The sequence below is a fragment of the Oreochromis niloticus genome, linkage group LG12 (assembly GCF_001858045.2).
Source record: "Oreochromis niloticus isolate F11D_XX linkage group LG12, O_niloticus_UMD_NMBU, whole genome shotgun sequence".
Taxonomy (NCBI): domain Eukaryota; kingdom Metazoa; phylum Chordata; class Actinopteri; order Cichliformes; family Cichlidae; genus Oreochromis; species Oreochromis niloticus.
In genome coordinates, this window is record NC_031977.2 from 9,530,241 (window position 1) to 9,546,570 (window position 16,330).

Here is a 16,330-nt window from a genome sequence, read left to right on the forward strand (position 1 = left end):
CTCTTGGTCTTGTCTTGTTTATGCTCGCTATGGTTGCCAGACTATCTTGGCCTGCTTTAAATATTGCTCATATGACGCTGGGACTGATTTGGGTTTAGTTTGTTTATTTAAATAGACGATCGAGGACACTTTGTCAAGTTTGAGCTGTCTCAAGGGCAGAGCATTTCTCAGAAGAAGGAAACTACCCGCTGGCCTAATGGCTCTTTCCATGTCTGTGCTTATGAACAAGCATCTATCAAATCTTAAAAACTAGAGAAGCTAAGCCTCCTTGATGCAATACTTCAGAACATGGTTGCACATTTGAACCCAGTGAGCTTTTGCAAAAATGTTGCCTGATTGCCACAGGAGTAGAAAAATTCCACTTGTAAGTCAAGTTCATCAGGATCCATCTTCAGCTACTTTCTACTGAAAAAAACTTTCTTGATTTCTCCTGTCTGCAGCTTAGCTGGGTGCTCCGACCTCACAGGGAAGGGCTCACCTTCTTTACAAATCCTACCCTACCCCTGGGTCCTGCCCGTATTCAGTGAACTATTCTGTCCTCGCACGCTATCGCTGCTTTAGGTTTCAGTCCCTCAGCCCTGTTGGATAAGAAGCAATCTTGTCCTAGTGTTACACAGAGGATGAAACTTTGATAATCTTAACAACGCTAAAAGCAGCTGCAAGACGTGCAGACTCACCAGGGCTTAAACATCCCCTCGGCCTGTACATAAAACCCATGCAGTGCAGTCTCGTGGTTTGTAGAGATAGCTGCTGTATTTTATTTTATTTATTTTTTTCACACTGAGGATGAAAGCAGTAGCAGGTCAGTTCAGTGTGGCTAGCTTTGTCTGATTAGATAACACTGTAATTTCCTCTGTAGGTCCTCATCTATCAGCACCTTGGAGTGAGGGCTTGGAGATTGACAACTGCAGTGCAGGGCTGTGTAACATCCGCTCTCAGAAGGTAGTTAGGGTGACAGAAGGGGCCACATTTCACTTAAATTAATTTTTAAAGAGTAAAATAAAACTGACCTGAGACTTCTCTCCTCACATTACACTCTGATAGCTTGTAACAGTATGTCTTTAGTCCGTGTGGTAGCTTGTGATTAACTATCATTCTTATTGTGGTCTATGGTTTACCACACGGCATTTTTCCCAGCCGGGAATATTATTACAGATTGACCAGTTTCCTTCTTCTGCAGCTCTCCATACCCTGAAAGCTGCTGCAGCAGCTACTCCACATGGAAGTCAAAAGATGGTCCCTTTGTTTCCTGAAACACCACACTTAAGTCAGAGTGAAGGACTGTATTCACTGGGAAGTATTTACACTTGCAAACAGCCGTGGCCCTGTGTGATGCCCCCCACATGATGATGGAGAAAAAAAAAAGAGAGAAAAGAATCAAAACTCCTTTGAAATGCTGCGTCTCTGATGCCGTCATGGAGCTTCAGCCTGAGATCATTTCTATTTAAATCCAACAGCTTTGTTATTTATTTATTTATTTTCATCTGTATGTGGCAGAAACTAAACTGCAGTGGCTCATATTAGCTCATTACAGGCATACTGGTTTTGGTGAATGTGCTGTTTGTTTCAAGGGAAAATGTAAACGGTGTTCCACAGTACTTGTTGTAAAAAAAAAAAAAAAAAAAAAAGTTTTTTAAGTGTTATTTAGGTTAGTGAGACTGTGCTGGTGTCCACAGAGTATCAATTACTTTCTTCGTCATTAGCATTTGTAATTTTCCCCACATAATTTATTTTTTTTACGACTGCTTTCTGATTTCAGACAGTTATTCGTGGTTATTATGCCGATACAAAAAGTCAGTAGGAATGTAAGTGAGATGGAGCTTGGCGCAGTTGTTGCACCTGTCACGTCTTTGATCTATTGCATAGTTGTGTGCATCGTGTTGAGCGTAAATGCGAGCAGAGCTTGGATGGATCGCTGATGTTTTGATGGACCGCCGGTGCTTCTCTGCTCGATCGGGACGCTCAGTTGTCACTCCATCACCTGAATCTGGACGCCATCTCGAAAATATTTTCAGCTGCTGACTATAATGGGACCATCAACGTGACTTTCAGATGTACATCTTGATCTCATAACGGTCAAAAAATCTTAAGTCCAGCTCAGTCCGGCACCAAGTTGTGTAGAGCTGTGTTTGTCTCAAGCACAAAACTGCACAATTTTCACAGTACAGGCTCTAAGCAAGGTTGAAAACCACACTTGATTTTCTATTTCATGTGACATTCCAGTTTGTTTGACAAAAAGAAAAAAACCTAAAACACGGTGGGCACTGGTTTTTATTGTCAGTGGAAAACTCCGTATACTGTTTTAAAATTAAAGTGCACTGAATTCTCCTTTTTATCAAACTGGATTTTTAGTTTTTTCAGTTTGTATTTTTATCTGAGTGTATGTAACCCTGAAGGTGCAGGTGGACAAGAAGAGAGCTGTAGCACTACCCTGCAAAGTATTCATCTCACAAGTTTCTTTTGTCGTGGAATGAATATGCTAATAGTTACTGAGGGAGTTCTGCCTTACAATTAGCAAACATCTTGTACAACCGAGATACCCCCCACTCCCTCCACACAAACATAAACCAGTGCTTTCCTCTGTGGTAGGGAAACATCATATATCTGCCATGTCTGTCAAGCCAAGGTATGTTCAGCTGTGTTGTCCCCTCAAAGTAATGTTAGTTGTTTCTCGTTAGGGGCACTGTACCATGAGTCTTTGAGCAACTGACCACACTGCGCGTCACACAAACGGATCAAGTTAAGCTTTAGAGTGAGGGTGGGCTTTTGTGATTCGGGCCAACTTTGCAATAAGTTTTATTAGGGCTGTGAGATATGACCAAAATCTCATATCCCGATATTAAGACATCTATCGTCCGATAACGATATAAATCACAAAAATGTAATATTTTCTGTAAATTCTGTGAATCTCGGGCAGCTCGACTTGCATGAAGTGTTTCCAGCTGCGCGTCATGTACCTGGAGTCGAGTGTTTTAACTGATGCATGAAACGATACATTTTTAGACATAAGTTGTAACAGCCGCCGTTTTCTTTGTGAGTATTTATTACACGGCGTGCTGCGGGGAAAAGCCTGTTCTAACGTTTGAGTCTAAGGTTTATTTTTTAGCACCTGACGGCTCTTTTTTGCTTCTCATCCGTAAATATTCTGCATCTTTCACGTGATTCAGTTTATTTTGAAAAGTCTCAACAGGATCTTGAGCTTTATTGTGAAAGGTTTATGTGGAACATAAACAAGCGGACACGCGATGGTGTTACCGTCGTTGTTGCTAACCACAACATTGTCCTGCGCTTGTCCGTCGGTAGTGTGGTTATATTAAATATAAGAGAGAGAGAGAAATTAAGAAATTAATATAGCCACTACAGTGACCATCAAAACGATGAAAAAATATTGCCGTAAACAGTTTATTTTGCGACACCACGAAACAAACTATAGCGTAAAATGAAACATAGACGTTTTTATATCGTCATCCGATATATATCGTTATATCGAACAGCCCTAAGTTTTATTGTGTATTTATTTAAGCTTGTTAAACTGCATTAAAGAACTCAAAATACAGTTTAATTCAGCTCATTAAAAGCTTTGTGTTGACTTTTTGCTTTTGGTTTGGTTTGCCATAAAAGTTTAAGCACCCTAATCTGTAGAGGGAGGCGATTTAAAAAACAAAACAAAAAACATGCTCCTAGATTTCCTAACACATGGTGAGCTCCAATCTGTGTTCTTTAAATCAGGCCAAACTCTGAACTTGTGGGCATTTATTTGATTTTCTCATGTAGTCTGTTTGAATCAGACAAATGTAACACAGCATGAAAACGAGTGCCTTTAAGTTTTCCAGATCAATATAGTTGGATGGAACTTTTTAGATTCTTCTTGCTTCCCACCGCAGCTCATGACTTTTTTTTCTTCCTCCGTGTCTATTTAAAGTGCCTTTGGTTTCTCTGAAGCAGTAACTTTGTGGAGCCAAAAAAAGTAAATTGTGCCTTGTGATGCCGTAGTTGAGCTAAATGGATCCATGTGGACTCGGCGCACAGCAGTGTGTGGGCGAAAAGTGCGGGAAAGTGCACTGAGGTGCTCTCAGAGTTTGCTGTGTGCTTCTGTGCCCTCCCACCAGCTGAACAAGCCCAGGCCTCCTGGAAAGTCTCCTCTCGGGGAACATGTGGGATCAATTTAGACCTCCAGCCTCTCCCTCCTCGGGTTTCTCCACCCTGTTTTCCCCTCCTGTTGTTCTGCCAGGGAGAGAGACCTTGACTATTAATAAGTCACAACAGAACTTTGCATCTTAACACCCTAGACACAACAGCTTTCTGAGAAAGTGTAGTGAGCTGAGGCACCTGGTGTGTAACTGTTCACATCTAATACATCTGGGGAGCTCAGCAGATAGGCTCCATTATTATGCCGCTTTGCCACCTTTTAAATATGTTGAAATAAGCTGCCACAGCCAAAAAGACCAGATATCATTTCTATGTATATCTGTGTAGAAGACCACTCCACACATCCACTTAAAGCTAATGCAGAAGTTTGATGTAATTTATCATAGCTTATTTGAAACTATTCTAAAATAGGAGACAGGATGTGAATGTGGAAGGTGTTACTTTTATGATTATCTACAGATAATTATCTCTCAACTTTTCACTTCTCTAAAAGCCCCACTATAAGCTTCTTGCACTACAGTTATGCTGTGTAGTTCACTCTCACTGCTCTTGTCAGGGTTGTTTCCACACACAGCGGGTAGCTGTTAGTAAAACATTTTAAAGCCCGCTGCTGTAAACCGCCTGCGTGGCATCGAGCAGCCAACTCAGTCGAGCTTTTAGCACCTCTGGATCTGGTAACGAGAGAAAAAAAATGTGTCGGGAGCACGCTGAATGCTAGATTTGCATGTGCAAGGTTGACAGAAAAATAAATCCTAATGTTGTAGCAGCTTGCGAACAAGTATCCCATCATATCAGCTTAAAAGATGACAGTGTGTCGGTGTAGCGTGATTTCTTGTTACAGCCAGCCAGTTTTACAACAAAAAAATCGGAGGAAGATTATTATTTTTCCACCTGCAATCATTTAAATTTGACCTCCTCGTCCTTGGATGTGTATACATGGAAGACAGAAACAGGAAGAGCAGCAGCCAGACCACAGCACAGAACTATAGCTAGACATTGATATGACATTGAGGCAGCTAGACTTGAGGTGGGTTGCAAAGTGGTTTGCAGCATTTCAGTTCAGTTTAGATCAGCTGAGCAGCATTGGAGCTTGAATTTTCTGCCTTCCTGACTGAACTAAGGTACTCCTAGATCTAATGCAGGTTTTAACATAAACTTGCACTTGTACACATTCACTCTTGTCTCTGACTCTGTCAGTCTTGAGCCATGATCACCTGTGTTAAGCTTGTGTACATTCCCTTTGTAGCTCACCACAGAGGCAGCGTTATCCTGCCATGTCTGTCACATGCTCTTATTTCACACCACTCTGGGCAGTTCATACTCAGGTAGCATTCGATTCATATTTCATGTCATACCTCAGCCTGCCAAAATGTATTTGCAAGCATATAAAAGTGTCCTTGTTCAGAAAGACCTGTAAACAAAAATTTACAAGCCTAGCAAAAAACATGAATCTCATAATAGAGTTTTGTTTCTAACTTTTATAGCGTTATCCCCTCAAGACCTGATTTGTACATTCTCATATTTTATGATGTTCTTCTAGCATTCAAACATACGGGCAGATACAGTCCTTCTTTCTTGTTTTTTATGCTATTACATATTATCACAGTTTAAACCTGGAGAATCGTTTTTACAGGTCAGAGACTGTGCAGTCGACTTATGCTTTTTTTTTTTTTTATAGCTATTGTTATATAGCTATATACTGTTATAGCTACTGTTTCTGAAAACAATAAAGAAACCCACTGATGCACTTCTACTATTTTTAGTACACAACGTGACAGAAAATCAAAAAAGTGAATAGAATTAATGCTCTTGATCTCACGAAAGGAAGTTGTTGACATATTTGTGACAGAGACGGTGCGCACAACTGTCCAGTGTTGAACAGTGGGCCAGCTCAGAGCTGTGGATTTCCTCTGCTGGTTTGTTTTCTTTGGAACAATTCTGGAGAAAAGTCTGCATTTTTTTCTGTCTTGTACATGCACAGCTGATGCAGTCATAGCTCTTTCAACCAAAAAACAAGGGCAGGAAGTTTGACTCAGCGTCTGTGCACAGAAAATATTTTACTTCTCACTCATCTTGTTTTGGTGGAGTTCAGTGGTACAGACCGGAGAAACTTCAGTGTGTCATCTTTTTTTTTTTTTTTAACATTACGACATCATAACAGTGGGTTTAGCAGGGCACTTGATGTCATTATTGAGCAGTAAGCACTCCCCATTCAGAACAGCAAAGTGGATCATCTGTTTTGTATCTGCAGGTTTTGGTACTTGTGTCGGTGCCGGAGCCTCTCTGTGAGCTGTTCTGTGCATTTTTAAAACTTATTTTGAGGATATACTCACTCTCTAAGACTTTCTAGTGGTATATCTGCCACTGCTATCATTGTAAACAGCATTATAAATATGCTGTGTTAGAAAGATTTTGAGAACAGCAGCGAGAAACGGTAACTTGGGATAGTGGGACTTTCTTTCAGGGTGTAGGACATTTTCTCTTTCTTTTGCCTCTTGTCTTGCAGGGTGTCAAAGTGATCCAACTTGAGAGGGGAGGGGTGGGGGGCGGATCCCTGAGCCTGATCTATTTGGTAAAACCATTAATGTCAACAGAGCAAGCCAAATGAATTAATGTGCAACTTTGATGTCGGCACTTGGAGGCATTTTACTTCAAATTAGGATCTTACTTGGAGTTTTAATCTGACCTGCGCGTGGCAGGGATCTAATTCCGTGACCTGGCTGCACTTAGTTCAGCAGCCTCAAAGCGTGTGATCAGAGCTGACGTAAACAACAGACTTTGTTGCTCTCAAAGTATGTTGCGCCCAACCCTGCCCCCATCGCTACTACCACCGTGTGCATTCCTAGCAGTGTGAATAATTGCTGAAGTCCCGATTAAACTGCTGTAGAACTATTAGCCACTTGTCCAAATCCGGCTAATCCTTTAAATTGTTTAAAAAGTGTTCCCGTTGACAGGAAGGCCGTCCTTCAATCAAGGGCCGGGGCTGATTGCCATGTCTAGACTGACACGTGTGGTCCTCTCGGTTTAAATGTTTTTCTGCTTGCACTGATTGAAACCCTTAAAGCTCGTCCTTGTTGATCAAAATGTATGTATTTAAAGTAATGCCTTCATTTCTGTGGTTCTTATCTAACCACAAAACATTCCCACCTTATTACTTACATTAAGAATATTTTTTTATTAAAAGTTTCAAATAAAAAAAAAAATTCAAATTGGTGATTAAATATGAAAAAGCGCATCTATCTAAATATGTATGTATTAGTGCTTTCAGCGTTAATCTCGTTAAAATGACGTTAACGCCATAACCGCATTAACGCGGCAAATCTTCGTTAGCGAGTTGCGTGGGGCTGCACGGCGTTAACGAGCTAACGCGTTAACGTCATTTTAATGGGATTAACGCTGACAGCACTAGTATGTATCTAAATATGTGCTGGTTTTTCATTTGCAATTCATGTTCTTGAATACTTGCTTGCCTTTTCATACAATTAATCACATATCATGTTGGCTGAGACTCATAACTCTAGAAAATAACAGCTAAACATTGTGAAAGGGTGTATTTAAGCCCTCTGGCTAAAACTGATCTTTTTCTAATTTTACCAGATGGTTTTGTACCTTAAAACAAACTAAATTGAAGAAGTCATCGTCCCAAACAGGAGCAGACCCCATGTGCTCTGGATAAAAGTTTGAGCTATGCCTCCATTAGCATTAGCATTATGTTGGTCTGCAGCAATGATGGTAACCAGCATGACTGAGGAGGACAGAGCGGACGGGCCTGTGCAGGTCATGTTGTGGGAAGTACCCCTCATGTCTCTCATGTCTCAACTAAAAAGATGTCATTTATCAGCTCATGCAGCTAGTTTTAAAGCATGACCTCACTTGAAAATTGAGCACATTGTGCGCTCACAGTCAGCTGCCCTATTGTGTGTAGTGAGTTCATTGATCCACTTCTAGAGAATTTGTCCCTTCTGTTTATCTCCTGCTTTGCCTCTGCAGTCTAAGACTGATATTTTTGCACTTTTATAACTGTGGCTACATTTCTCTGCTGACCCGAGCGTACACTGAGAACTTTATCAGGAAGGATTAAAACAACAAAACAAAACTGTGTTTAATTGATGTTGGTATTAGTCTCCCAGAACACAGAGAGGATTCAAATCTACACGGAGAAAATCGGGGCACAGGAGAGCCTCTTTACTACAGTTCATGTTCCTGATCGCCTGCTTTAATTTGGCCGCACCCCGCAAGATGATAGGATGATTTTCTTCTATTGTTATGTATGAAAACATTTCTGTTTGAATCTGTCTTATAACACACAGAGACTGGCTAACAGCTAGAGATATTTTCTCTGAATATGGCCCTGGGGGTAAATCCTTACCAGTGAGGGATCCAGCTGTGTACTGTGCGAGTTACAGCATCTGTCAGTGTGGAGCCAATTTGACCAAAGTGAAGTATTCTCTCTGCTTCTCACTCTATGTGCAATTAAAATACTTCTGTACCAGTTTCACCACAGAAGTTCAATAATTCAGCAGTTATAACGTGTCTCTTTGCATTATTCTCACGAGGACGCCGGCTTTTAGCATCACTGAATATCAGACAGGCATAATCTGTGAATATCAATTAGTGTGTTTTATCGATCTTTGTACGAGGCCGTACTCAGCTCTGTACGCACTGCTCTCCTTAATTCAATTCACATTCTGATCCTGCATATCCTCGACCACCGTGTGTTTTGTGACAATAATGTCCAGTGCAAGTGTGCTTTTTTTTTTTTTTTTTTTGTATATTGGCCTCTCAAACATTTTACCCACCTAAAGTCTTTGCCGTGGTTCGAGCGAAGTCAGTTTCACAGTCCCGAGTGCGCCATAAACATCTTTCACAAGTTTCTCCATGTCTTTCACTCCCCCCCAAACATGACGCCACGACTGAATGTCCGCTTTTGGTTTGTGGAGACGCCGCCTTTCTGAGGGGATGCACGTATTTTTGTCATCTCTGTGTGGCAGGTTACAGTCCCTGCGATATGTGCCTGTGGGTTTAGTCCGCCTGCCATATCTGTCTTGCTCCATGTTAATGAAATCATTCAGGGTTGCAGAGCTTATCTGTGACAGGCCCCGGCGTTTTCTCGTCCCTATAAGCATATTCCTGCCTGCACTAATATGCTGGGTGCTGCAAATTGAGAAGCTCCCCCTGAGAGTGTGTGCAGAATGTTATTAGTGACTTTCAGTTCTTCCCTCGAGATGTCTGTCGCATTTTACTCTCCGAACAAAGTTTTCGTGGCTTTTTTTTTAAAGGAGAGCTTCTATTGCATACGTATTTCTTGAAATGCAGTGTTTCATTTTGTTTTTTTGTTTTTTATTCCTCTCGTTTTATTATCCATATGTATTCACATTTCTTGCATGTTTCTCACTTCTGAGTCCTTCTTAGCGCAGTGCGTTTGGCTTGAAATGGTTACTCCTGGCCCTGTTTTTGAGTATGTTTTAGAAGTCTGAGCACAGTAAACAGAGAGATGACCAACCAGGGAGCCATAAATGCCATCCACAATGTTGTGACAGATTGGATTGAAAGCCCAAATGAATAGCTACCCCAGAACGGAGGAGGAGGAGGAGGAGGAGTGGAACTCACAGTCACAAACTACACCTGTCTAAAAGAAACACCAGCAGCATGAACAATTGTTTGGGTTAGTGCAGAAACAGCAGTAGTACAGCTGTCTTAACCCCCACACACCTCCCTAAGTAAGCATGCAAACGTAGCTCAGATGTCAGGTTTCACCCTTGGAAATACGGCGGTTCAGCTCGGATAGTGATGGGCCAAGAGTTGCCATTGCGTCTGTAGTGGCTGGAAAGAAAGGTTTTCCTCTCAGCAGGTGGGGTGACAGGGAGTGTGACAACAGCTGCCCGGGAATCCATCTTCATGTGACATGGGCTGAGGTGTGGTGACAGCTGGAATGAGAGGACACAGATATGCAGAGCTGAACTAAAGAGGAAAACAAAAAAAACCCAACCAGCTTCTGTGCATCAGCCTTCTGCTTACACTATAGAGTCCCACAAAGTGATATTTTTAGACCATTGCTAATACAAATCTGAGCACCTGTCTCATGGTTTCAGGAGTCTGTCATTATGCTAGTCCGGTACACATTAACAAACAGGTCTGCTGCCATTGTCTGCAGTCTGTCAAACCTCACAACAGCTTCTTTCATTACCGTAACAAGCATGAAGGACGCCTATATGTGCAGTAGATGACCCACTAAAACAAAGCATTGCATGTACAACCAAAAAATTAAACATATTTAAACACTGTTAAACGGAAAGATAATGCTAGCTGCATATTTGCACACAAAGCCTGCTTGTGTGACAATCATGGACTACACAGTATAATGTGAAAGTGTGCATACTGCTTGGCATTACAGTTCACAGATATCAGCACCATATGTGGACATTTGTGAAGCCTGCAATGAGAGTCAAAGCATCTTGATGCCACAACCTCGCGCCTTGTGTGCACATGACAAAAAACACACATGGTAGTGCTGATTTTGGTTTTGAGCTGATACAAAGGGCCAGTATTGTGGATACCAATACCAATATTTTTAACCTCTAATGGCAGCTTACATGGGGGAGCGGTGTGTTATAAGATAAGATAAGATGACCTTTATTAGTCCCACAGGTGGGAAATTTGTTTTGTTACAGCAAAGTGCAAAGTTATGTAGCAGAAATTAGAAAACACTGGAAAGCAATAAAATACAATAAAATAAAATACCATATACAATAGAATAAAATAGAATAGAACAATATATACAATAGAATAAAATGGAAATACAAATGCTATATACATATATTATTGCTTATGAGATGAATCATCACTGTGACTTAACAAAACAGACCTTTCAGCTTTTCGTGTATTTTTTTTTTATTGCCAAAAAATGATTTATTCAACACAATTTAGCAGGCTACATACGCTGGTATTGGATCGACCAATAGGATCAATCCAATACCAGCACTGGTATCTATGCTGTCAATATTTGGATTTATCCGTCCACCTCCAATATGGTGCTTTTCCTCTCTACATCATTTGGGAACTATTAAGTGCCCTCCCAAATAACTATGATTAGCAGGAACATTAAGCAAGCCTGCAGGAAAAATTACGACTTATTATATGTGACTGTCGACACTTTTATGTGTCTCATTAATATAATCGTGTCTCTGTGGCCCGCGGGGTTGGTCGTACGCTCCTGTTTACCTCTGAAAAAGCAGGGCTGTGTGTTAAAGCAGACGTGCGGTGCTGACTGGGAGGGGAGAGCTTTGCTGGTCCTGCCAACACATTTTTCAAGCCCCGTTGAAATCATGCCTCGCGGTATGCTTAATGAAGCACTGGGCAGAATGAGCAAGAGTATTGATCTTGCTTCTAATGGGTTATGCATGAAGCTGAAGCTAATTATATTCTATAGACTACACAGTGGAGAAAGTTTATGACGGCAGTGACATGACCTAATCATTTCACAAGGGGTGGAGCTTCATGTGTGCCACAGTTGGAGGCAAAAAATGGCATCGTATTGAGCTTTTGCTCCCATTTACTTCCTTACTTTGCGAACAGAATAGCAGAATAGCCGTGCAGGGTCTACTGTAAAAGACATGCAGTTGTTTGCACTGCTTACTTGTAACATTACCTACAGCCCAGAATAACCAGTTCACCCCACTGTGTCAGACACTTCCTCACTCTGTAACCGTTTTTTTGTCCCTGCTGCTGTTCAGCTGCTGTCACACACTGATAAATGTTCTAGTCTGTATGATGTGCCCCCAAAGGGAAGAGCAGAGGTAAAGTTGTAGCTCTGATTTTGAAGTTTAGAGGCCGTAATATTAATGTAATAATAAAGTGTAACCACACAGGACAACAGGGCACCTCTTGTCCTCATCTGGCCTGCGTACAGACCCTTCATCCATGACAAGCGTGTTTACTGCTCAGCCGTTGCTTGTGTGCGTTACTGCTTTACATTCAGTGTGTGCGTCAAAGCTTGCAGAGCCAGCGACAAGGGCTGCCATTCAAACACTTCACTGCGCTCATTTACAATCTGTTCTCCACATTGCCAGGCTAAGTGGTGACTGAGCGAGGCCTATTTTTAACTTCCCAACGTAACTGGAGCACAGTGCTCCTTCATTGACACGAGTAGCACAGCTAATAGGCAGGTAGTTGTCAATCAGCAGTTATAGTTTCTTGTCATTTCCCATTTCCGTGTGCCGTCTCAGTTTTTTTTAATTTTTTTGTCTTTCTACACAACATCATGAATAAACAAACAAACAAAACAGAAACGGCTTTGCTTTTCTGTAATTGTTGCTTGCTGGTACCATTTAGGAGTTTATCTTGGCTGTGAGACTGGAAAAAAACCCCACAAGCATTTTGTGCTCTGACTGAGCTGGCCAGCTGCCAGCCCTTATCTTCAAGCCATATCCAGGAGGACATTTTTATCACACTTCCATGTGTACAAACTCAAGAGCCAGAGCAAACAGCTCTGCTGAACTTTTTTATCTTTTCTTCCCCCTCTCAGACAAAATGCATCATCAAGTACAGGGAAGTGCAAACATTAATAAATCTCGGAACTCTTCGGCCTCTCGACGTGGGCGTTTACTTTGAGGGGATATCACGAGCTGTTAGATTTAGCCTGTTTGCTTGCATAAGGTTTGAGCAACCGGTGATCATCAGCTGAGGCTGTGACCTTCCTCCACTGGGTATGAATGAAACAGATGGGTTGGGACTTGCACAGGGAAGTGACTCTGCTGATGACTCCTGTGCATCAGGGCTGCCTCTCTTTGCTCTCAGAGCTGCATGTGCTCACATTCACACGGTGATCTTTTAATGTGGGCTGAGGTCAAATTGGTCTCAGCCAAATTAACATAATAAGTTGATCTGACTGTATTAGGATACGAATGTCTGTGTGAGTGTGCATTTCCATGTTTCTAGCAAAGGCTACTGTGAGTCCTAGTCTAGCAAGATTTACATTTAAAATTGCTCATCTTAAAGATGTTATGGAACCACAATGCTGTAGCACAGTTTCATGTAAAGCAGTGTTAAACTTTGCACAGTTTACTCAAACCAGAGTAATAACAGGACATCTGCTAGAATCTCGGGTTAATTCACATTAAATCTTTTATGTATTTGCAGCATTAGAGCAGCATTTTGGCAGCTGACTCGATATAAACTAGATTTCTAGTTCTCCTTGAAGAAGTGCCGTGAGCGCTGGTCCAACCGTGTGCCTCACTGTTGTGTTTTTAGCACATTTTGAACATCACTGGAGCTTTGTGGCGCATAGTTATAAGCTATAAAATCTTTGTCTACACAAGCTTTGCTATAAAATACTGCTTATCTGGTATGGTAGACTTGTAGGGTTTTTCCACAAAGATCACAGGAAATGGGATCTTATTCCTTTCAGAGCGATTACTGCGGTGATACCGTGTGGTGACTTCTAGCAATGAATGTTGAGATCATCACAGCCTGTGTGAAAGAAGTGGAGAGGTTACTGAACGACCCCCTTCCCCCAGGTTGGCTCATTGTTTGTACCAGACTGTTAATCCATATATCTTTGATGGAAAATATTGAAAGTACCAGCTGTTGATTCAGGAGTATTCTGGCAAATGAAGACATTTCTATGACACAGAACAGGTTAAATCAATCTGAATATCACCGGCTTCCTCGTCAGCCTGTAATACAGACCAGTCTGCTTTTCTCCTGTTACACCTGCTGCGTTTTACAGGAAATTGAGTGTCTTAGAGGAGCTCTCTTGCTTGGGTACTGCCAGTTCCTTTGATGCCAGGCCTAATGAGGTTTACATGAAGGCCCAGCTGGCAAAGGCCCTGCCCCAACACCGGATACTGACTCAGGAGATGAGGATTGGGTCTGTGCTGGAGGCTGGAGGCTCGTCCCCCATTCCAGGGACTGCTATTGAGGCTATTGCACTATGTGTGCCACACATCCAACCTACACCCTTGTAAAGGGGGACAGGGGTGTAGGTTGGATGCAGCACATTTCTCCGTGTTGCCAGATATAAAGCTATATTTATCTACACAGGATAACTTCTGATCCAACACCCCTACACAGCACTGCCCCAAGTGAAGCTTATAAATTTACACACACACAGTTGGCAGTGGCTGATTATCATGTATAACGAGAGTTTACAGTGGCAGCTGGAGAAACTAGACACCAGTTTGCAAAGCAGGGTTTAATAATAAATGTGGTATGCTGTTGTAACATTTTGTCCCGTACTTCACTGCATGAATAAAATAATATGGCTCCAGAGCCACAAAACATTTCATTCCTGCTAGCGGGCACAAGACAGCAGTTCAAATATTTGGCGTCATTGGCAGGAAATTAGGTTTGCTGATAGGGGTTTAACGAATTACGTAACAGCTTGCACACCGTAAACAAACGCACAAAGAGACATTTGCTGTTTCCCGTGTTCAAAAAAAAAAAAGATCAAACATTACAGGAGGTATTAGGTAGGAATGCTTATTTCTGTTGCATAATAGCTTTTATTTTCAAAGCTCCACACTAACCTCATTTAAAATTATGGTATTGGATTGGTTTCAAAACACTTACTGTGTCTTTAGCGGAGCCTGGTAATGTTGCATTTTAATGACTGTTGCTACTGAAACAGCTAATTGATTGCCATTAGTGAAGTGCTGCCTTTTGTAAAAATTAGAACAGTTTGTAACTGCAGGTGACAGTGAAAGTATTGTTATCATCTTGTGAGTCTTCCTGTGTGTGTGTGTGTGTGTGTGTGTGTGTGTGTGTTCCTACTTTAGCAGGAACTACAACAGAGGCAGTTTTAACTACTTTGACCAGTGTTTGTGTGTCTGTCTTTGTTTGCACCGAGTTTATTATTTTGATCTTCTCTCTAACATACTTCACAGTTTTGGAGTTGACATCAAAATGTTGGCTGTTATCCAACCAGATGTAAAAGTAAAAAGAGCCAGATGTGCGGACAGGGGGGGGCTGTTGATGCCCCCTGCCCCAGTTTCTCATTTGTAATGTAACTTTCTAATATAGTGTGTTTTGAAAAAAACTGTTTTTAACCACGTGTGGACTCCTCCAGCCCGTCTCATCCGAATATGGTTCTTACTCTGTCGGTGCTGATTCGAAACACAGTGGATTGTCTGAATCCCACTGTTGGCACGTGTTGCATTAAAGGCTGCAACTGGAACTATCTGATGCCTTGTCTCAGAAGCAGGAATCTGCTCTGCGTCCCTAAAACTACGTGACCAGACTGCTGTTGACAGAAGCTACGTTAAGCTGCACAGAGCAGATGAGGAGACCAGGAAGTCCATATTTAAAATCAAAGACCTTTCGCAGACTAAATGCTTCTGAAACACTCAGATGTGCTCTGAAGCCATGCAATATGCGCTCCAGTAACAGCCAAGAAGAGAAATTAATGGCATGTTTGCAGCATAAAATAAAGTTTGTCAAAGGCAAGTTCCTGCCAGTTGTTGGATCCTTCCAATTCCTATATGATCTGTATTTATGTTGAGTCTAGTGGCGCAAAGACACATGGGGTATGGAACAACCAGCTGCGTTCTTTAAAGTCAAGCTAAGAAAAAAAACTTGTTTAGGGAGCAGATTTCCATTTGAAAACTCCATAACAGTAGGCTAGAAACGGTGACACATCCCCTGTATAGTGATGTTGGCATGAGGCATGTGTGTCTTTTATTAGATTGACCCCACAGGGCAAAGGTGAGCTTTGAAACTGGCAGAGAAGCTGACTCAGTGTTACGAAGAATCACAGCGTACTCCTCGCTTTGTGCCGAACTCCAAATATAGCCAGTTAAACACAAAAATGCGCTGACATTTTCTCCTGTGACGCCTAACAGCTTGAATAGACAGAACAAACAGGAGTTTACACAACAAGCTGTTCACGCACAATGCCGGGGCACGCCGGGGGCAAGGTGCTTAACCGAGGCTTTAGCTTGTTAGTGGGTTTTTTTGGCGATGGAACCGCGGGTGTGTGAGTGTGAAGTGTGACCTGTCACAGCTGTAACAAAGTGTGATGTCATGGCAAGGTGAGAGTGAATGCAAGGCCTAGTTTTCCATGACTAATCCCTGCAGGATGGGATGCTTGACTCCACATAATCCCAGCTAAGTGATTACGCTACTCTTTCTGCCCATTGTATCAGCGCATTCTGCTGCTTTATTTTTTTTTTTATCTGCTATTTAA

General features: G+C 41.8%; 1 protein-coding gene across 2 annotated transcripts in view; it reads left to right on the forward strand.

Annotated features, from left to right (window-relative positions):
* zdhhc8b (zDHHC palmitoyltransferase 8b) overlaps positions 1-16,330 on the forward strand; it is a 68,582-nt gene that overhangs the window by 4,245 nt on the left and 48,007 nt on the right. Inside the window, exons 1-2 of one of the 2 annotated variants that reach the window (XM_005473041.4) lie at positions 311-364; positions 860-942. The exons of the other annotated variant lie outside the window; for it this stretch is intronic. Of the exons in view, the coding sequence (XP_005473098.1) occupies positions 326-364; positions 860-942 (122 nt within the window). The 5' untranslated portion in view covers positions 311-325. Of the gene's footprint in view, positions 1-310; positions 365-859; positions 943-16,330 lie in introns of those variants that run through there. 2 annotated transcript variants of the gene reach the window in all.